This window comes from Phymastichus coffea, unplaced genomic scaffold (genome assembly GCF_024137745.1).
Source record: "Phymastichus coffea isolate CEN01 unplaced genomic scaffold, Cenicafe_Pcof_1.1 PCOF00065, whole genome shotgun sequence".
Lineage (NCBI taxonomy): Eukaryota > Metazoa > Arthropoda > Insecta > Hymenoptera > Eulophidae > Phymastichus > Phymastichus coffea.
Window position 1 is genome coordinate 281,266 of NW_026706876.1, and position 19,476 is coordinate 300,741.

A 19,476-nucleotide genomic window follows, 5' to 3' on the forward strand; every position below is an offset into this window, starting at 1 on the left:
CCGTCGGCGTGCGTCGACCCGCTCTTTCCAATAAAGCCGCTACTATGCGCACGCTGGCTGACTCACAGAGGCGGCGGAGTATATAGCGAGCAGGCAGAGCCGCGCGCGACTCAGTAGCTCACCGCACGACTTTTCAGCCGCACCGAGACTAAGCCATGGACGTCGCTAAGGTTGACAAGGCTGCGGCCAAGATCCAAGCCGGCTTTCGGGGCTACCAAGTGAGAAAGCGACTGCAGCAGGAGAAGACAGTGCCCAAAGAGGACAAGACCGACGAGGAGGAAGAGGAGGAGGGAGAACATACGGTGTGTGCCGATGCTGTGCCAGAGTGAATTGTTTCAGTTTCAGTTCTCTCTTTCACCTTCCGCCTTTGCTGAATGACGGCTCGACGTTGCTATTCCGCACGGTCACGTCGAGCTTGCGACGCAAATCCACCTTTCCTTTCTTCTCATTTCTCAATTAGACCGCTACTTGCTCGGCTGTTTGTTTTTCCCATTTACGTGACAGTACGCGCATTCCTCTTTGTTGCTCGGAATATCTTTGTCCTTTCGCGTTACGCATTTTTTACGATGCATTCCTTTGTTCTCTCTCTCTCTCTCTCTCTCTCTCTCTCTCTCTCTCTCTCTCTCTCTCTCTCTCTCTCTCTCTCTCTCTCTTTCTCGTAAAAAATCGCGTTAAACGTTCTAACGTAACACTGAACTCTAGAAAAAATAACATTTTACGGGGTGCTTTAGATTTTCGTTCGTAAAAATATTGCAGCAAAAAGGCTGGTTGATCGCTTGTCTTTCTCTTACGTAAAAACTATAAGTGAAAAAGCTGCTCGAGCACGCCGATAAATAAAATACTGTTCTATAAAAAGTATACCGGTATCTGTCTCTCTCTTTCTCTCTCTCTCTCTCTCTCTCTCTCTCTCTCAACGTCGTTCTCATTCAATTGAATCATTAACAAATCGGAAAAAAAAATTCCTCCATCCCTAGAAACACAATAGGCATCCACATCTGCGCACGAGAAAATCTTCGCGTGACAAAATCCAGAGTAAATTTAATTTGTCTGCTAAAAAAACAAAGAGCCGAGTCGGCTGATTAACGACTTTCGGCGTTCCACGCGCAAGCTCTACGTCTATTTCCGTCGAAGCAAAAAATCTCACGAACGCGACTTCCAATGCTTTGTAGGACGAGAACAAGGAGTCGCTGGAAGACAAATCGGCGACGAAAATTCAAGCCGGCATTCGCGGCTATTTGGTACGCAAACGACAGCAGACCGAGCAAGCAGCTGCCACCAAGATTCAGGCCAACTTCCGCGGCTTCAGGACGAGGAAGCTGTTGAAGCAGAGTGGACAGTAATAGGCTTTCACGTTGCACGTACCTCGGTACGTTCGGCGCAGCGATCTTTCTTCTTTGCTGGCGCGCGTGCATTAGCATCGCTGAGCAATGCGGGCGATTGATTGTCGTCTACGATTGAAAGCTCTCGATTGATCGCCCCGCGTCTCCTGAAAAGCTGTACGTTGAATTGTGCCTTCCAGAAACGCAAAGTGCGCGTTGTTTTTTTTTCTATGTCGCTTAATAAGTAGACAATTGGATATTTTTTCCGAGTGAGATACGCGTATATTATAGAAAAATGTATTTTAGCGCGAAGATTGTACATATATTTCGTTAAATGTTATATATATTATATTGTACCAAACACTCGAGTATAACGTCCTGTTTAATCGTAAAACGTCCTCCATGTATTTTTTTTGCACGAATTATCATACTAATTCTAGATTGTATCTGTACAATACATACTCATCTTTCAACTTGTAGATAGACTCTTTTTTTCTTTCTTTAAACAAATGAATTCATAAAGGCGTGCCTCGTCGCGCTCGAATTGTATACATAATTTTGTACGTAATTTTGTAGAAAATATCGTCGAATTGTATAACCAAAGCCAAAATTTATGTAGATATAATGCGTGTATGTGTGTATGTGTGTGTATGCATATGCATACACACACACACACACACACACACACACACACACACATATCTATATTCTTGTTACACGAAGCGAATGTCAATAAAATTGACTGAAATACATATCAATCAATACAAAAGATATACATCTGCTTTCGTTCATTCTTTCGTAGTGTCCTGTATTTATAGCAATCGGTGCAAAGTCGGTCGCTCACGAACTTGCCTATCGAATTTATCGACGTTCCAATTTAAAGTTTTTTTTCGCTTCCATTAATAGCTTAGAGTAAATAGACAAACTTAGCAACGCGCGCGCGCGCACCGAAGTTTTCACTCTCAAACGGAAGTTTTGAAGAGCCGCACTTAAAATATAAAGTGAATCTTCGAAACGCACATATACGCCGACTACTCGCGCATCGAGAATACAAGTAATTATAACAAAGTCATTCGGCAATGACACGTACGCGCGCTTCAACGCGAAAATAAACGTTCTTTACGAGCGGGCGTCGTCGTAAAGCGGTGCAACGAGAAAAACCAACTAAAAATATCCATGGATAATTTTTTGTTGTTGTCTTTGTTAGCGCATTTGTGACCTGTTCTATTTACCCGTTAACCCTTGGATCGTCGCGTGGAGAGCTTCTATCGCGGTCGCGCTTCGTACTTTCCTCCCGCGCGGACAGAAGTTTCCGCGAGCGAGTTATTCGATAAAATAAACGCACGCAATTTCTTTTCTCGACAATAAGGGCATTACATATACGGAGTTACGTGAATGACAGAACACAAGATAATTCACTGGATAAACGCGTTTCGCAGTGCGCCAGCACACGTCATTGCATTTGTATACTTGCATCGTATAAACATTTGTCGTCCGGTTTAGCGCGCGTTCCCATAAAATTCCCCATAAAATTTATGCATGCCCCGATGACGTCGGCGCACTGCGGCTTGCACTTGCAATCTCGACGACTGATGAAATTTTCCTCGTGAGTACGTCGGCGAAATTAATTGATGAATCTCTTATTTCCTTATGGCTACGATCAGCCTGCATTATTCGTTTCAATTTCTTATCGCTGTTTGGTAAGACAAAAATAATTTTAGACAAAACATGTGACGCGTACGCACTGAATAAATGCATGGTTTGGTAATTTCGTAACTAATAAAAAGCTCGCCTACGAGACATTTGAACCAAATATATTTCGCCACAGCGATTAATATATCCATAGTGCCGAACGAATTTGATAAATATCTTTAATCGAATACTAAAGGCTATAATATAGTGCAGTGGCTCAACAATTGAAATATTCAAGTGATTGCGAGCCGACGCGTCTAAACGAAAAGGCGGCCAAAATGAATTTACATCGTCAAACAAATCATAAGTAAGCATGATATGCGATGAAAGGTAAACAAGTCACACGCGTGTAAAAGATGGTGGCATGAAGAAAAATAAGCAAACAAAAGTCGTGAATGTTTGTTACTTTGCTTCGGTAATAAGGTCGTTTATTGATTAAATGCACACTGGTTGACTAGTCGATTGAGATACTTGTTTTTTAACACTTTTTACCACTGGCCTACGTCGCACGACCAGCATGCCGGAAATACTAAGTCACTTATCGAAGCAATCATTCTCAAAAAGAAGCACAATTACAATAATTCAGTCGCGAACAAGCTTTCTCTCTTTCTCTCTCCTTGGTTCTCTCTTACATCTGCATATATGTGTGTATGTTGGCGTTTGAGCGTGTAGTTATCGTCACAGCCGGAATAAAGGGACGTTTTTCATAGACATCTTCTTACGTACAAGTAACACAGATACATAATAGGCTGCGCGTATCACAATTAAAGTAGTCATCGTGTTGAGATCGCTTCTCTTTGTCGGATTCTTGGAGATAGTCATAATAATTATAGTAGTAATAGTAGTAAGTTATACATAGCGAAGTCATAGCGTGGAATGAGAATGGATTGCGTAAATAAAAAAAAAAAAAAAACAAAGAAGCTGGCGCGCTCGACCACGCGTTGCCTTCCTTCACCTCGCGTTGCCTACTTGTCGAATTGAAATCCCAGCAGGCCCTGGCGGAACTGTCGGTGCTCGACGATCGGACAGAAGCCCGAGAAACACTCGAGGGTGTCGATGCTGCAACCAGTGCACTTGTTGCACCGACAGTACATGCCGTCACCGCAGGCTCCGTACTTGTCCTCTCGTGCACCACCGCAGATCTCGCCGGGACCCTGTCGTAACCAGTTGCCAGATTAGTCATTTTGTCGCTGATCCATTGTAACACGACATCACCTTTAGTTGGACAAACTAGAGTAACAAAGGCACATTCACCGGAGATGCTCAGATAACTCTTGCTTCGTAAGATTAATAACTTTCAATGGCGAAAACGTGTCTATGAAAATCAATTTCGTGTAACTATATTCATGAATATAGTCTACACAAGTGCCCAACGATATTACTTTAAAAACAAATAATTAATTATTGCAAATTAACACGATGATACCACGTGATCCAGTTTCTAAAGAGTTCAAGGAAAATTAGTAATGATACATTATTATTATTATTAAATAATCAATAAACTAATGAGATATATTTGCTATTATTCTAGCTCTCAATTTTCAAAGCAATTATAGCATTCGGATATATTTTCATATTGGAATGCCAATGACTTTTTTACAAAACCACAGAAAGAAAATCACCGATGAAAAATACATTTACCTCGATTATCAAAATGACGAGCACGTTGACATTTTTTCGTATTTTAACATAATGATTGAAGCATTTATATAGAAGCGTTTTTTTATACAACGAGCTTATCGATTACAACAGAAAATGCGAGTAGGAATGACGGTTTATCAAACGTAAAACTTGAAAAATCACGCGACAGAAGCGAAAGAAAAGCTCTGAGATTAATACAATTAATGAGGTTTTGATAATCCCGTTGAGAAACATTTTCATTTCGTTCTTGAGTAATATCGCGACTGTTATAGATTGAAGAGTTAAAAAAAGCAACTATTTTTTATTAAAATTATATTAATACTCGTGCATAAACACGGCCTCGTGACCAAGAATGAGCAGTTGCTTGCAGTTAAATTTGCAAAGTACATTAATTGCTCGCTCAATTCGAAAACTAATGTATCGGATGTTCGTTTAATTAGAATTCAACGGTTTTGTAATACATCTGATACATTGTGATCGGATTCAATTGCTGCCATTGCAATGATTAACAACGGTATAATCGTTCGCGCTGTCATTCCAATTCCGTAACTGTCCAATCCAAAAAGTATAAAAGAGGTAGTTATCTCTGGCCTATGCACGTAAGGTGCGCTACTGCGCGACCAAAGCCAGGTGCACCGAAAATGCTATGCTAATCAGGTGCACCGTACCTGATAGCTGGCACGGCGGCCTGACGCCTCTCTTACCTGGGAAAACCCTGAAATTTGCCGAAAGGCGGAATAACGAGAGAAGGAGAATTTGTGTTTACCTTGAGACACTCCTTGACACCGCACCAGCGAGAGACCGCCGAGCCGTACTTGCACTTGTCGCACTCGTCACCGCAACCCTCGCACTCGGACTTGGATTCGGCTCGTTCGATGATTGCCGGGTGTCCTAGGAACCTTCGCACATGCAAGCACATCAAAACAAATGCTATTTCTCACGCTTTCACACGGAACACGATCTTGTGACAATCCAATGGACTTACATTGGTAGCGTGCAGAGCAGAAGTAGGAGAAGGCTGGAGTAGTGTCCGGGCATGTCTGTCTAGTCTGGCGAGCGATCTGCAAAAGGTCGTCATGAGCATAGGAGTCGCTCTTCGTCTACGCGCGCTCTCTCTCTCTCTCTCTCTCTCTCTCTCTCTCTCTCTCTCTCTCTCTCTCTCTCTCTCTCTCTCTCTCTCTCTCTTTCTTGGCCTCACGCCGCCATCGCCGCCGTCGCCGCATATCGCGCTTATGCAGCGAAGCGCACTGACTCCGAAATTCCGAAACGCGACTTTCCCCACCCCGTCGTCATCGCTCGCTCTTGCGCAACGCGATTACGATTACCCGCTGCGACCAAAAGGCCACAGCGACCTATTCGTGTGTGTTCGCCGCGAACATTACAAGCGTCGAGTGGGAAGGGAGAGAGCTTCAAAGCGGCTAATCGCCCGCTTGAGAATAACTCTTTTCTGGGCTAACGACTTTCCTCCTGCGCCCAATTTAGCGCGCCGCCGCGAAAGGCTAGTCTCGAAAGGACTCTCCCTCGCCGCGGCTATTTATAAAAAATCGCATCTCGAAGGGATACCCTCGATCGCGTGCGAAACGCCTAGCTCGCCGAGCTCTGCTAGAAATAGTCAAAAGTATATAGGTATCACTCGCCCCCCCTCCCCCATCCCTCCTCTCGCCCCGAGCGACAGCCAAAACTCGCAATTTCGCGCGCATGCGACTGCTGCAGTAGTTTTGTTGTCGTCGACGGAGTTCGAGACTCGTTTGGGCTATGGAGGCGAACGCTCAGGTTCAAGGTAAACAATCGCCAGATAACTCGTGCCGATCAGCCCTCTCGGTAGCTTTAGGTTGGACGTTTGACTCGCAAGGAGCCGAATCGCGCCGAACAGAGAGTAAGCGATGTGTATCGATGTATATTTAGCGGCGAAGAAGCTCAAGCACCGCGATTCTTCGACTTTATTGTTCTAGAAAGTTTGGCCGAGGCACGCTCTTGCGCTCTTCTACTCTGCTTTGTGGATATTTATCCGCGCGTGGCCGTGTTGTGCATGGCCTATCGACGAGTCTCGAGCATGCTGATTATTTTTCGAATCCTGGGGATAGGGGGGGTTATCACTCAAAGATAGATTTTTAGTGTTCATTTAATCTCGTGAAACTTATCGTACGGCTATACAATATTTCATTTACACGTTGTTTATTTTCAACTTCGATAATATATTTATCAGATAATATACGAGATATACAATTTTTTTCGACTGAAACTTTCCATTTTACTAATTTATAGGTAAATTCTGAAAATTTCTTTGATGAAATGACGAAAATCAAGAATAAAATGTAATTTTTTTATAAAAATTAAAAATGTACCATTTCAAACTTAAAATAAGAAATAATTTTAGTTCGTGTATTTGAGTACAATAACAAAAAACCCAAAAAAGTAAAAAATATTTTAAATAGAAATAAATTGTTGGAACATAAAAGATTGGAGAAATTTTCAATAAGAATTTATATGAAATATGAACTCGATAATTTGGAAGTAAAAGATGTATTAGCTAAACAACACGTATTTATCAAACATTAACTATAGTAATTTAATATTCAAACGTTGTCTTTCAAGCACGTAAAAATTGAAAGAATTGTAATAGTATACATTAACAAAAGGCTGAACTTATATCGATAGATTTTAACATAAAAAATTGCGATTTTCGGCAAAAAAAAAAGCCGCCAGCGGTGATATTTTAAATAAAGGTGTAAGTGGTAAAACAAGGTAAAACTATCAGAAAGAAGTCTATTAAAAACTTGTAGTTCGGAAAAGCCCTATAGCTATAATAATTGTGCGAATGTAATCTTGACAACGAAGAAAACGAACTCACCGGTGCAGCGAGAGTATCCGTGCGGGAACTGCTGGAGTGGTTGGCAGTTAAGGAGGGTTGTCGTGTCTGTGATGCTTGAGGCAGGGTGCCGCTGGATTTTATAGGCCCGGCGAGAGAGCAGACGAGCCGCCCGGTTGCCATGCGAGAGAGATGAGCGATGGCTGTCACCTCGAGGCGTCTCTTCCCGTTAGCTCCTTGGCCGAAACGCAGCTTTGACGTGTTCATCAATATGCTAATGCCTCCGCCGCAGCGCTCCCCCGGAGCGCGCGTGTTGCTCAAGCTTGTCTCGTATTTTTAGCCTACTGCGGTAGGATCCTCCGGCGAATATACGCCCCGATGGACAAGGCCGAGAGCTCTTTGCTCAAGATGAGGAACTTTTCAACGCTCGCCGAGCAGCTGCTTTTCCTCATGCTCGCCGACAAGCTGCTACTGACGCCGAGGCAGAGGACCACTTGCCTCTACAGTCTTATGTTTTACAACGTCCTAGCCTACTGCATCGGCTACATCAGGGAACTCCTTACCAAGGAGGACTGGGTGCCTTACGTTACCGTCACCGAGACCTCCAGGATCAAGCATCTGGCCATGTCGGCTACCAAAATCGTCCTCGAGTGGACCAAAGCTGTTACTTTCGCAGTCACCGTTGTCTTCACCCTCATCGTTTTCGGACTCGAACAGGGATTGCAGAATTACAAGTAAGATTTGATTTTTGCCGACTTCCTTTTGTTACATTCTCGGCCGAAATAAAAGTACGAGACTTTAAAGTAATTCATTTTTACGACTACATGTCGCAAAATGCCAGAAGCTCATTCTTTTTAATTGATCAAAACGACAATTAATGAGTATGATAATCAATTTATACGTATACCCATAGTACTAGTGCTCATATAAATACTATTAAACGTTTCTCACAAACGTAGAGTTCAGTAGCACGTGACGTAAATATTATTCTACTTTGCTCTTCAAAGCTGTACAGCGACTGCGAAAAGTAGATTTTCCTTGCAATTTTTCTCTTGCAAGTTGTTAAAAACTGTTCCGAGCAATTTTTATGAAAAATCGGTTGGCAACCGTTCGAATTGAAAAACCCTATCTTTAAAAGTCAAGTGTATTATTTGTGTACAAAGCCGTATGTTATTATTTTGAATTGATTTATAAAAAAAAAATATGTCATCAAGTACTTTAATATAAGCAATGACTTTTGAAAATCTGTGCAACACGCACGTGCTAATTACAAATTGTCGAAGTATTGCTTTGCAACACCACATCTTTAGTCGTTTGAATCATTTCTACAGGAGAAAATTAGCTGAAAATCACATTTTTAATTGTAAAGACCAAAAGGCAACGCATCATTGAAAACTGTCGATATGCTATAATTAAATTTTTTTTTGTATATCTTTACAAGTTACAGTTATCCACGTACCAAATTCAAATATGTTAAAAACGCTGATGGATCTCAAAATTTTGATAAATGAAATATAGTCGACTAATATAGGTTAATTTTTTTATTTCCGCGGAAGAAGAAATATGCGTTCATTTAGTGGTAAAAAAAAACACTATGATTAATCTATCTCTACATGCTTTCTATTTTGTTCACAACAGACAATAAATAATTATTATGTGTATATATATCTATCGGTTGCGACGCGAAATTTGAGTAAATGCATAAATAATTATAGTTAATATTTCCATGTTAACAAATCAATCGACTATTCCTGGAAATGTACTTATCAATTACATATATCAATCTTTTCGTTCACTTATATATTCGCAGGCCAACACTGGCTTACACGGTGACTACTTGGCTGTACTACATGGCCACGGAGAAAGTGTTCGTCGACATGTTTCCAGCCTTACTGAGCTTTCTCGAATTCGAAGCTCTCGAGAGTCTCGAGTTACTTTACGCACCAGTGATCCTTCGTTTATTTACGATTTCCACATCAACGTTGTTCGTCGTTTTGTTAATCCCTCGGGCTCCCTGGCGTTTCCTCTTCGTTGCCACCTACCTGAACATCTACCTGCGAACGAAGGAGCTTGTGCAAACATACTGGGCTGCTTTGTATAAGGAAGTTGGAGTGCTGAGAAGATACAGGAGAGCAAGCTCCGATGAGATCAAGAAATTTGATGACGTTTGCGCGGTTTGCTTGTCACCAATGACTCTTGCAAGGGTTACACCGTGCCAGCATCTCTTTCACGCGAGTTGCCTGAGGCAATGTCTCAAGACCAGCGATGCTTGCCCTATTTGCAAAAGAGAGCTCGCCTTCACTTGATTTCAAGCGCCTGCAGTTTACTAGAAATACAGGTGCCTGTGATATAATATAGCTGTTAAGAACTATGAACATTGTTGATATTGCTGAATCAGAAAGATGTTTCAATTGCACGAGTTTAATTTATTTTGTCAGACACTTGTTACGCAGTAGTAGCGGTTTCAACTTACTGTGAGCTTTTAGTTACGAAATTATGGTTCAAAAGAAGCAAATAAGCTTCAAGTCTGAATTTGAATAATCTATTAGATTATTTTTAATCGATGCACTGAATTGTTTATTCTTTATTATGTTTATGCAAATATCGCGCACTCTCGAAAAATATAAGCCTGGATAAACAAAAACAATTTTCCTTGAAATCCCATGCTCAAAGTTACTGAATCTATCATATAGTAGATGTTAACACCGTGGTTGAGCATTAAATCCAGCAGTTTAAAGAGTTTTTAAATATGTATTATAACCAAATGTTTGTATATACAAGTTTATTTTTTACCTCAGAATAAAGAGTCTTTAGAAAAAAAAATTATCTTTCAGATTTCTAATGATTCCAATAAAAATGACTACGAAACTTGGAGTTCTTGCAGCAAAATAAAAAGCCAATAATTTCTGCACTGATTTCAAGTTTCACCCTCAAACTTTCTGGTAATGTCTATGTAATCACCATCTGGTGGTATATAATCTGGTACAGGAGGTGTTTCTGGGGGACCTTTGTAAGAATATGGTAAAAATGTTGGATCGATCTGAAAATGTAGTTAAATTTTGATTAGAGTAACTTGATACAATTGTAAAATATAACTAAATTAAATTTACTTGTATTGCTTTCTGATATTTCTCTTCTGATTCCAACCTAAGTTTGTCATAAGCCTCATCTTGCTTTGTAATAGCTTCATAGATATATGCCATAAGTTTTTTATGCTCGATGTTTTTTAATTTATTCCATTCTTTGAGTTTTTGTGCTCTTTCTTCTATTTCTTCTACCGTCAACTCTTGCACTGATTTACGTTGAGCTCTATTAATACAAATAAACTAAGTATAAACATTTGATGCTAATTTGCTATTTAAAAATGATAAATAAAATGATTACTCTAATTCAGCTTTCTTTGCAATAGTTAAATTAAGTTCAGCAATAGGTTTCAGTTGTTTTGTATGCTTTTCTAGTCTTCTAATAGCCTTTTCTAACTTTCTTTTTCTTCGCTCTTCTTTAGCCCTAATTAAAGCTGGATCGAGCTTCTTTTTTTTTTTCAAAGGTTCTCCACTGTTATCAAATAGAAAAATCATCTATCCAATATGATAGCTGATATGTGATAAACTTATTATTAAGTTATTGAAATAAAAAACTTACAATAGAACGTTTGTGCCATTGAAGTATAACGGTTCACTGATAGAAATATTCCTTACTGGTGTCAAGACATTGTTCACCATGAATCTTTAATAATTGTTATAATTTATTATTTTTGATTACTTACTCTTTAAAAATTGTTTAAAAATACTCAAACTTACCTTGGAAAAATATTTAAAACTCCTCGTTGGAACATGACGAATTAACTTATTATTACACTTATTTTAACTTATAAACATTTACAAAAAATGATTATATGATAAAAAAAGCATAAATAATTAAATCATCATCATCATCATTCTCCTCTTCCTCCTTTCTATAAAAACGAGAACCTAACAAAGTAAAGCTAGTTTATTCGTGTACAATCTTATTGGCTGAAAGGTAGTCATGTGATCAGTTGTTATGTGATAGTATATGTTGTGTAGCTCATGAAAGATTGCTGCAGATTATCGAAAATAATTAAATGTTCGAAAAATGTATCAGTTTCAGTATAGTTGGCACATGAATTTAATATAGACTGATTGATTTAACCTCATCATACTAATCTCATAATCACAATAACTTCAAAATAAAAACCGACTGTTATAATATAGAAAAATTCAGTGAAATTCGCTCTATTTGAAAGTTTAGCTTTTTGTATTTAAATTATGTAAATTGTTAGACAATTTTTTTGAAAATACACTAATTACAACTGTGAACGTCTATACCGAAGTAATTGTTATTTACATCGTAAAGAATATGATTATATAAAACTATAATGTTTTTAGAAATTATATTACATTTTTATTGTGTCTTTCAAACTTTTGAATGACGATTTTTCAACACGGAACTTCGTCGGATGATAAAAACTAATTGAAACTTTATTGATAGCATTTTTAAATCATGAATATCAACGTAACTACATATTTATTTACCAATAAATAATATCGTTGGCTACATCTCATATTAAATCAAAGGAATATTTAAATCATATTGAATTTTCGAATTTTACATTACGCCAATAAAAGATCTAATTTATAATCGTGCATTAAAATAAATGAAAGAAAAGACGAAAAATATAAGCGCTCTAGAAATCACTAATAAAATATTATTAAGTAATATAACATTATAGACTCATATGTTTTCACGAGGATTAATTGCGCGGGTTCGAGATAAGTCTATCAGCGGCAGCCGGCATCTGTTATCTGAAGCTGTCTGCTAATGCTTTACCATCTGAGATAAATAGTTAAGTATCTTAGGTATCAACAATATTATACCATCAATAGTGTAGCCGATTTTCGGCTTTTGCAGCTTATTTCATTTTGTTAATTAACAAATACTCCTTAGTATTAAGTTCAATTAAACATGTTCAAACGAAAACTCAAAGCTCTTGATTATGTTGATTGGGACAAAGTCAATGCAAATGGTGAGTAAGGTGCAAAAATGCTTCCAAAAAACGTGGACTAACCTTATATAAATTTGATAACTTTTTTTTCTAATCTAGATTCGTTACATATTAAGAAACTAATACCATGGCTTGAGGATCAAAAAATTCGCCACTATAAAATTGAAGATCGAAAAGATATACAAAATATAGAATCTGATCAATGGCAAAAAGTTTATGAAAAGTATCTCGAGGATGTTGGATGTCCAAAATTTGAATCTCAATTAGATCAAATTGAATGGCTTGTAGGTTTAGCAGTAAGATTGGAATTTGAGGACAACTGTAAGTAAATTTTCCATTGCATTTTTCTTTTTTTTAAGTATATTACTATTAACGATTGAAAATTTTCTATAACTTGATGTGTAGGCGATAAGTACAAGAGTGTGATTACCAACAAAAAGAGTAAAAGTGAAGCAGCTCCTAACATTAAATCTACGAATCCACTAGATAATTTAGATTGTAAGTATTATTAGGCAATGAAATCAGCACAGAAATTTTGTTTTGTACAACTAATATAATTATTTTATTCTCAGTTCAAAGTAATGAATTCAAGAATGGTGTAAATATAATAGCTAAACTATTAAGAGTACCACAACATCCTAACCATTTAGTGACACTTGAAGCATGTAGCAAGCTAATTTGTAAAAGACTGAATCACAATGCAGTGCAAAATCCTAACTCTGTTATTATCAGAGGTAAACCTTTTCCCATCATGGACACTGATGTTGGATTTAATATGGGTGATGCTGCTCTCAACAACGCAGCAAAAGTTTTAAGTTTATTGTATATTCAAGATCTGCGAGATCTTCAAACAAAAATAAACGAGGCCATAGTTACCGTTCAAACTATTACAGCTAATCCAAAAACTGATACAAAATTAGGTAAAGTTGGCAGATAAATATTTCATGTTCAATTTATTACATTGTAAGCTCTTTTTTTATTTATCATTATTTATACATTATACTTATGATGGCAATAAAACCCATACATAATTTACAAATGATTATAAATTTTACAAACTTTTGTTATAAATACAATATAATCAAAACTCGAACATTATTTGGAATGAAGAACTATTATATGGCAATCACCTTTCATGGAATATCCAAGTTTTTCTGCTACACAATTCACATTATTCAAATGTAGTTTTAGAAATTTATAATATTCGCTGTATATAATATTTTCTAAATTTTAATTAAAAATGTGTTAAATTTAGTAAAATATTACAAATATATGAAATGAAATTTTTCGTTATGCTGCGGAATATTCACTATACATAAAAATATAAATATCTAAAATTAGTTATTTCTGTATTATAGAATCTTTAATAGGTGTAAAATGTAATATTCCACGCTTAAATGGAAATTCTAAAATTGTTAATATCTGCATCTTAAGTTATTTTTAAAACAAAATTACATAAAGAATGTGGTACAACTTTATTTTTAAATAGACTTGTCATAAAACAATTTTTTCAGACTTAACATTTTACTGTAGATCGAGAATTTATCAAAAACAACTTTTACCATTTTCTTTCATATTTATACGTAAGATTTTCTACATGAGAATAAAGTAAACTTAAGATAATCTACATTTGTCACGACTGGCCCAAGGCACTGGTTCATTAGCTTGTTGTTGATCTTGAAGAGAGGCTTGCAGTGCTCTTGCAAGAGCTTCATCTTCACTCAAAGTACCTTGCAAATTTCTAAGTGAGTGTGAATTGCATGCATTGCTACTATTTTGAAGTGTAGACCTATTTAATGCACTTAATCTTTTAAGTCTCATAGCTTCCTCTTTACCTAAGCAAGAATGATCAGTCGGATGTCTATGTTTCAAACAGAAATTCCTACTGCAGTCTGAACACTTTACTGGAACAATTTCTTTAACTTTACAGCCTTTTGATGAGCACTTGTTGGCAAAAACTTTTCTACGACTCTTTCCATAGTCAGATTTACAGTCATTATCAATATGTTGTCCTACGGCAACATCAGGAGGATCTCCTCTCTTGGATGGTACAGGAGCATTGCACAATGGACAAACTGGTACTTGAACATCCTTTTTGTAAGCACTAGGACAGGAGTGCTCTGCATAAGATATGTGATCTTTGCAGAAAATTGTTTGACAAGCATCACATTTGAGAGGTAGAAAGTCTAAGCGGTTGCAAGTTTTCTCTGAGCAGTGCTCTCCCAACTTTGGGAATTCCATTTTTATTAGATCTAATAAGAAAACGTAAGAAATTAATAAAATAGACGAATTTTATTTGTTTAACTGATAAAATATGGCACTGAGTTACATACCTTTTATGTATTAATTCAGAAATAATTTGTTATTACTTTACGTTATTGCACAAGCTACTGCTAACAGAACAGTGAGTATGGAACGTACTGTGCCACGTTTATATACGTTAAAAAACTTTCTAAATGACTACGCACCTTTGTCATGTCAAATTTTGCGTCATTCTATGATGACTGATAGAATATGATCATCTGTTCTAACCTTATCAACAATTGTTTCATGATATTTCGTCGAATATTTATTGTTCAATCACTGTTCTATTTTTATAATTGTGACACTGAACTTGACATGATAGAAGTGAATTTTGAATATGTATACCCTCTTAGGGTGAAATAATAAATTGCTTCAAATCATTTTGGCAAGCCAAAACATCCAAGATATTCCGATGGTCGAGTTGGTAGCAGTGATTTTTATTTATGGCAACGTTGCTTGAACTTGCATTAATTAAATTATATATCAAATTATTATCTGATGGTAACGAAAATTTAATTGCATATATATATAAATATATGTATTTAATTATTATAAATTCATAAATTGATGGATTTTCTGGAAAAACGTAGAATAAATAAATGAAAAAAGTAAACCACTATGAATCAGTCAACAGAGAAATACATGTATGTACGATAATACATACAACCTTTAGTAATTTGGAATATTTATATTATTGCGTTATATCATGTCTTTATTTACAAAAGTATTTTTATAACTTGAATAACCTATCGGAAATTCTGAATATCAAACTTTTCACGGTTTATCTTTATTATCATTAGTCTGATTTTCACTTGGATTTTGATGGCGCAGTTGATCATTCACAATTTGTGACAACCCGTAACCAATTGGAACTGTAAATTAAAAGAAAAGACCGTCAATATATGTTTTAAATAAATAAATAGTTATGTTTGGAATTATAAAATTTATCTTACGTCCACCAAATAACATCATAAGTGCTCTGCCAGATTTAGTAGAATATCTCATGCGAAAGACACTATAGAGGCCAGTAATGATAAATCCAAAACTTGCAGTAAGAATAACATATCTACTTAATTTCATCTTTGTCTCTTCAGACATTTCCAACTCTGTAGCTTCCGACATTGTATAATGAAGAGAGAAACTATTATTATATACTTAAAATGTTTAATTGATTATCTATTTGACCAGATTTGACTCGCAAGAAAAAAGTTGCGATCAATAACAATATGAATATAGGTTATACATAATCGGCCCCGTACATACACATACACGTATACACACACGGTCATACGGAATGGAGAGAATACATCAATATATGATCTTTTTATACAAGTACTGACTGATGGTAAAAATATTTTATTGTTTTATTTTCACGACAAAAGTGATATTGTAATTTCGAATACCTGTCAATTTTTCGGAATTTCAAGAAAACCCTAAAAAATAAATGATGAAAATATTTTCATTAATACGCAACAATTATAAACAATAAAAATAAATTATAATTATCAACTCAAAATGATGTATTATGCATAATACGTATGTTATTTATTTAAAAAATATTAACACAACATAATTGAAAAAATACAAAATCACTCCTAAATTAAATTCCCATGGATTCATAAACTATCCTTTTCTTCTCGATCATGTCCAAATTGATTACGAAACGGAGGTAAATCCATAATTCGTGCTGCCCCAAGGCCAATTGATGCTGTAAAGACCTCGGAAAAGTATTTGAATTTCTTTAAAAGAAAACAAACAATACATAAAAACTTATAAGAATTGTCTTACATCCAGCAATAGCCAACATGATCATTCGACCAATTGGTTTATCAAAATATCTGGCGTGATAAGTGATGTAAAGCCCGGCACCAATAAGTCCAGTGCCACTGATAAGTCTGCAGCCGGCACAGTCTCGATTTCGGCTTGATACAAAACTTGTAGACTCAGACATTATTAAACCAACGGTGAGACTTTAAAATAATTATTAAGTCGTGAGACACGAATGTTACTACATAATATACTAAGGTTATGTTGATGTAGACATATCCGCATGGTTAAGCGTACTGGATGAACTGGATCATTCGATATACATATACACTGAATATTAGCACGTTGGTAAAGTAGAAAAATCATTTTATTATACTCTATTAATAAATTAATTAGAAATTTGTATAATTGATTAATAAAGCATAATTTCATTTTCCTAATTTAATTAACATTTTAATACTTTCTACATACAAATGATATTCACAAATTTAAAAATATTTCAATAATTTTTAATAATTATAAAATATAGCAATTATATTTTTTTGAGAATAGTGTTAAGTAACCAACAAATTTTAGAAAGCAATTACCAGTTTTATTGCAGTTAACAAAAGTTTTAGCACTGTAACATTTGAACTTGAACTGAATACAAAAAACTCACAATGTTTTCTAAGCCACTATCAATATCAGAAAAGAAAACTTTGTCCTGTAAAAATTGAATACATAATGAATCTGAACAAACTAAACGATTTAAATTACTGTACAACATTATTATTTATTATTGATAAATTGTTTAAAAATGGCAGATTGTACAAAAGTGATTGATGAAACATGATGTACCAATCTTCTTTTAATGTAAATTTCTCCAATATATGTAATTATAATTACTCAACTTGTATACCAAGCCTTTTTTTCAAAATTCAATCACACCATAAACTTACATTACAGTTCATTAAAAAAATGACATGCAATCAAGTCTTCCCAGACTTGGCTCACAGCAAAAGTCATTAAAGTACCAAGATCACTATTCAATAAGTTTCTTTGCTTTGAAGAAACGCCTCAAGTAGAAAACTTGCCAGGTAGCAAGACTTAATAGACACAGCATGGAGAATATGCTAAAGTACAGTACACGCGAATTTGTTGTCTCTGAAATAGGAAAATAAATTTATGTAATTAGAAATTCTAAATTTACCATCAATTATTTACCATTTGTATCCCTCATCTCCTCTTCATTTTTACGCATCCTTGCAAAGTCTTGTACTATGGCTTCAGATAAATCTTCTAACCGTTTCAATTCAACTTCAATAGGCTTCAATTTGGCTGCTTCACCAATCTATTGAAAAAGACAGTTTCATGATTACCACTGATGATTAGAAAACTAATATCAGTTCACAGATACTGCAAAAGTGAAACCAATGGAGCAAAAATTACAGCTTCAAAAACTTTAGTGAGATTTTAGTGACTTAGGATTTATAATAAAACAATTTTTAAAAGGGAAACACTCCTTAATACTCTGATTACAAGTATAATCTTTTTGGTTTTGCTATCATGCCATCAGCTCTAGACTTGTACTGTCATATGATAAGAAAACTCTATTCTAATACATATAAGTTGAATTTGTGAACTACCCAAATGCAACATCATAAAACATGCTAAATAAATAAACACAAAATCAAAGTGACTTTACCAAGACCTGCTCACCCATAAAAGCCAAATATGAAAGAAATAAAAATTACGAAAAATACATTGATCATAAATATACAATATCACTATTTAAGAATTTAAATTTTCTATATAAATCTTGACAAGATACTTACTCCCTCGTAGTTTTTGACTTCGATTCCTTTCTTGACATTCAAAGTAACTTCTTGCTTGACTCCTCTTTGATCTACAAGATTGAATTCAATTATAACTACTGAATTATTAACTTTAAATTAAGAATGATTCAAATATGACTTACGTTGTGGAACATGAGACGTGAAACAAATTTCAAAAGTATCATATGTTTCAGTTACAAATGAAAATTTAAAAATTTTTCCTTGTTGCACATCATCTTTTTGAGCAAGGATGTGTCCTTTAGAGTCCCTTGTCTGAAAAAACTCATTAACTCTCAAAATAATACTCAGAAATAATTACGTGATATATGTTATAATTTTAAGTTTCAACAACCAGTGAAAAACACAAATACGACAAATAAATAATTGTCTTTCTGAACATATTGAAGGTTATCACACATAACCTGGAAAGTCAACTAAAAAATTACGGTCTGCTTATTCAACTTACCACAAAGTTGACTTTCTGCCCAAAAACTTCGGAAACCTCGTACTCTCCGACGACCAAAACATTACCTTGGATCTCTTCTCTGAGGCACTTGATCGCATTTGGTTCTTGATACCACATAATACATTGTGCTTGAGCTACGAACAGTAACAGCAGTCCGAAAATTCCGCACTTCTTGTTCATTTTTCCAATGATCATCTAACAGCAGGAACTATGAGTGAAGATACACAAATGACTGTCGCACCTCGACTTCTTGCCGCAAAATCCTGCACTTTCAATACATATTCGTCGTCAACATTGCTCGCGATGAGGTGGCAGTGAAACGTTCAGAGCTGCACTACTATATACACGCCGTAACTGTCGACGTCACCTCCGCAGTGAGCACTGATCATTCAGTATCGCGATTGGCCCGCCATCCATGCGCGCAGTTTACTCTATACTAAGCGAGTTCTGTATTTATTTTCTTGACGTATTGGACTTGGCGTAGTAAATTAGGACGAGATAATCAATTATGCCAGTAGATTATCGTTGTATTTATTAAGTTATTTTTCACTTACAAGACAATGCACCCTGCCTTAATAGATTGTCAATACATTGGCTATTGTATACATTGACTCATTTGCTTTGGCCACGCATCTCAGGAA

General features: G+C 36.0%; 7 protein-coding genes across 8 annotated transcripts; 3 read left to right on the forward strand and 4 right to left on the reverse strand.

Annotated features, from left to right (window-relative positions):
* The first annotated feature begins 92 nt into the window (after positions 1–92).
* Positions 93–2,061, forward strand: LOC131667413 (neuromodulin). Its single transcript, XM_058940805.1, has 2 exons — positions 93–302; positions 1,170–2,061. Exons 1-2 carry the CDS (start codon positions 156–158, stop codon positions 1,338–1,340), a joined length of 318 nt encoding a protein of 105 aa, XP_058796788.1. The 5' UTR covers positions 93–155; the 3' UTR covers positions 1,341–2,061.
* LOC131667411 (neuroparsin-A-like) lies at positions 1,824–7,858 on the reverse strand. Its single transcript, XM_058940804.1, has 4 exons — positions 7,504–7,858; positions 5,638–5,713; positions 5,419–5,551; positions 1,824–4,165 (listed from the first exon to the last, which is right to left on the reverse strand). The coding sequence occupies exons 2-4, from the start codon at positions 5,688–5,690 to the stop codon at positions 3,977–3,979; spliced, it is 375 nt and encodes a 124-aa protein (XP_058796787.1). The 5' UTR covers positions 5,691–5,713; positions 7,504–7,858; the 3' UTR covers positions 1,824–3,976.
* On the forward strand, positions 6,287–9,767 carry LOC131667404 (uncharacterized). The gene is made up of 3 exons (XM_058940796.1): positions 6,287–6,432; positions 7,802–8,195; positions 9,272–9,767. The coding sequence occupies exons 1-3, from the start codon at positions 6,408–6,410 to the stop codon at positions 9,765–9,767; spliced, it is 915 nt and encodes a 304-aa protein (XP_058796779.1). The 5' UTR covers positions 6,287–6,407.
* A 595-nt stretch (positions 9,768–10,362) lies between these two features.
* On the reverse strand, positions 10,363–11,823 carry LOC131667409 (large ribosomal subunit protein mL40). The gene is made up of 5 exons (XM_058940802.1): positions 11,262–11,823; positions 11,104–11,187; positions 10,846–11,016; positions 10,572–10,770; positions 10,363–10,501 (listed from the first exon to the last, which is right to left on the reverse strand). Exons 1-5 carry the CDS (start codon positions 11,294–11,296, stop codon positions 10,379–10,381), a joined length of 612 nt encoding a protein of 203 aa, XP_058796785.1. The 5' UTR covers positions 11,297–11,823; the 3' UTR covers positions 10,363–10,378.
* Positions 11,824–12,235: 412 nt separating this feature from the next.
* LOC131667406 (RNA transcription, translation and transport factor protein) lies at positions 12,236–13,443 on the forward strand. The gene is made up of 5 exons (XM_058940798.1): positions 12,236–12,324; positions 12,427–12,505; positions 12,584–12,805; positions 12,890–12,982; positions 13,057–13,443. The coding sequence occupies exons 2-5, from the start codon at positions 12,445–12,447 to the stop codon at positions 13,419–13,421; spliced, it is 741 nt and encodes a 246-aa protein (XP_058796781.1). The 5' UTR covers positions 12,236–12,324; positions 12,427–12,444; the 3' UTR covers positions 13,422–13,443.
* Positions 13,444–14,073: 630 nt separating this feature from the next.
* LOC131667408 (AN1-type zinc finger protein 2A-like) lies at positions 14,074–15,203 on the reverse strand. 2 transcript variants are annotated; one of them, XM_058940801.1, is made up of 2 exons: positions 14,953–15,203; positions 14,074–14,736 (listed from the first exon to the last, which is right to left on the reverse strand). In XM_058940801.1, exon 2 carries the CDS (start codon positions 14,723–14,725, stop codon positions 14,099–14,101), a length of 627 nt encoding a protein of 208 aa, XP_058796784.1. In that variant the 5' UTR covers positions 14,726–14,736; positions 14,953–15,203; the 3' UTR covers positions 14,074–14,098. The 2 variants fall into 2 exon arrangements, with proteins under 2 accessions (XP_058796784.1, XP_058796783.1); XM_058940800.1 differs by having other exon boundaries at positions 14,818–15,203.
* Positions 15,204–17,130: 1,927 nt separating this feature from the next.
* Positions 17,131–19,202, reverse strand: LOC131667372 (transmembrane emp24 domain-containing protein bai). Its single transcript, XM_058940745.1, has 5 exons — positions 18,836–19,202; positions 18,513–18,642; positions 18,370–18,440; positions 17,759–17,885; positions 17,131–17,698 (listed from the first exon to the last, which is right to left on the reverse strand). The coding sequence occupies exons 1-5, from the start codon at positions 19,028–19,030 to the stop codon at positions 17,577–17,579; spliced, it is 645 nt and encodes a 214-aa protein (XP_058796728.1). The 5' UTR covers positions 19,031–19,202; the 3' UTR covers positions 17,131–17,576.
* Between the last annotated feature and the right edge of the window lie 274 nt (positions 19,203–19,476).

Coding starts and splice junctions, on each gene's coding strand:
- LOC131667413 (XM_058940805.1), top strand. CDS start 156: ATGGACGTCGCTAAGGTTGACAAGGCTGCGGCCAAGATCCAAGCCGGC. Junction 303..1,169: donor AGGAGGAGGGAGAACATACG/GTGTGTGCCGAT, acceptor AATGCTTTGTAG/GACGAGAACAAGGAGTCGCT.
- LOC131667411 (XM_058940804.1), bottom strand. CDS start 5,690: ATGCCCGGACACTACTCCAGCCTTCTCCTACTTCTGCTCTGCACGCTA. Junction 5,552..5,637: donor CTGCTCTGCACGCTACCAAT/GTAAGTCCATTG, acceptor GCATGTGCGAAG/GTTCCTAGGACACCCGGCAA. Junction 4,166..5,418: donor GTGTCAAGGAGTGTCTCAAG/GTAAACACAAAT, acceptor TGGTTACGACAG/GGTCCCGGCGAGATCTGCGG.
- LOC131667404 (XM_058940796.1), top strand. CDS start 6,408: ATGGAGGCGAACGCTCAGGTTCAAG. Junction 6,433..7,801: donor GGCGAACGCTCAGGTTCAAG/GTAAACAATCGC, acceptor TCGTATTTTTAG/CCTACTGCGGTAGGATCCTC. Junction 8,196..9,271: donor CAGGGATTGCAGAATTACAA/GTAAGATTTGAT, acceptor ATATATTCGCAG/GCCAACACTGGCTTACACGG.
- LOC131667409 (XM_058940802.1), bottom strand. CDS start 11,296: ATGTTCCAACGAGGAGTTTTAAATATTTTTCCAAG. Junction 11,188..11,261: donor GTTTTAAATATTTTTCCAAG/GTAAGTTTGAGT, acceptor CAATTATTAAAG/ATTCATGGTGAACAATGTCT. Junction 11,017..11,103: donor AATGGCACAAACGTTCTATT/GTAAGTTTTTTA, acceptor ATTTGATAACAG/TGGAGAACCTTTGAAAAAAA.
- LOC131667406 (XM_058940798.1), top strand. CDS start 12,445: ATGTTCAAACGAAAACTCAAAGCTCTTGATTATGTTGATTGGGACAAA. Junction 12,506..12,583: donor GGACAAAGTCAATGCAAATG/GTGAGTAAGGTG, acceptor TTTCTAATCTAG/ATTCGTTACATATTAAGAAA. Junction 12,983..13,056: donor TCCACTAGATAATTTAGATT/GTAAGTATTATT, acceptor TTTTATTCTCAG/TTCAAAGTAATGAATTCAAG.
- LOC131667408 (XM_058940801.1), bottom strand. CDS start 14,725: ATGGAATTCCCAAAGTTGGGAGAGCACTGCTCAGAGAAAACTTGCAAC.
- LOC131667372 (XM_058940745.1), bottom strand. CDS start 19,030: ATGATCATTGGAAAAATGAACAAGAAGTGCGGAATTTTCGGACTGCTG. Junction 18,643..18,835: donor GGCAGAAAGTCAACTTTGTG/GTAAGTTGAATA, acceptor GAGTTTTTTCAG/ACAAGGGACTCTAAAGGACA. Junction 18,441..18,512: donor CACGTCTCATGTTCCACAAC/GTAAGTCATATT, acceptor TCAATCTTGTAG/ATCAAAGAGGAGTCAAGCAA.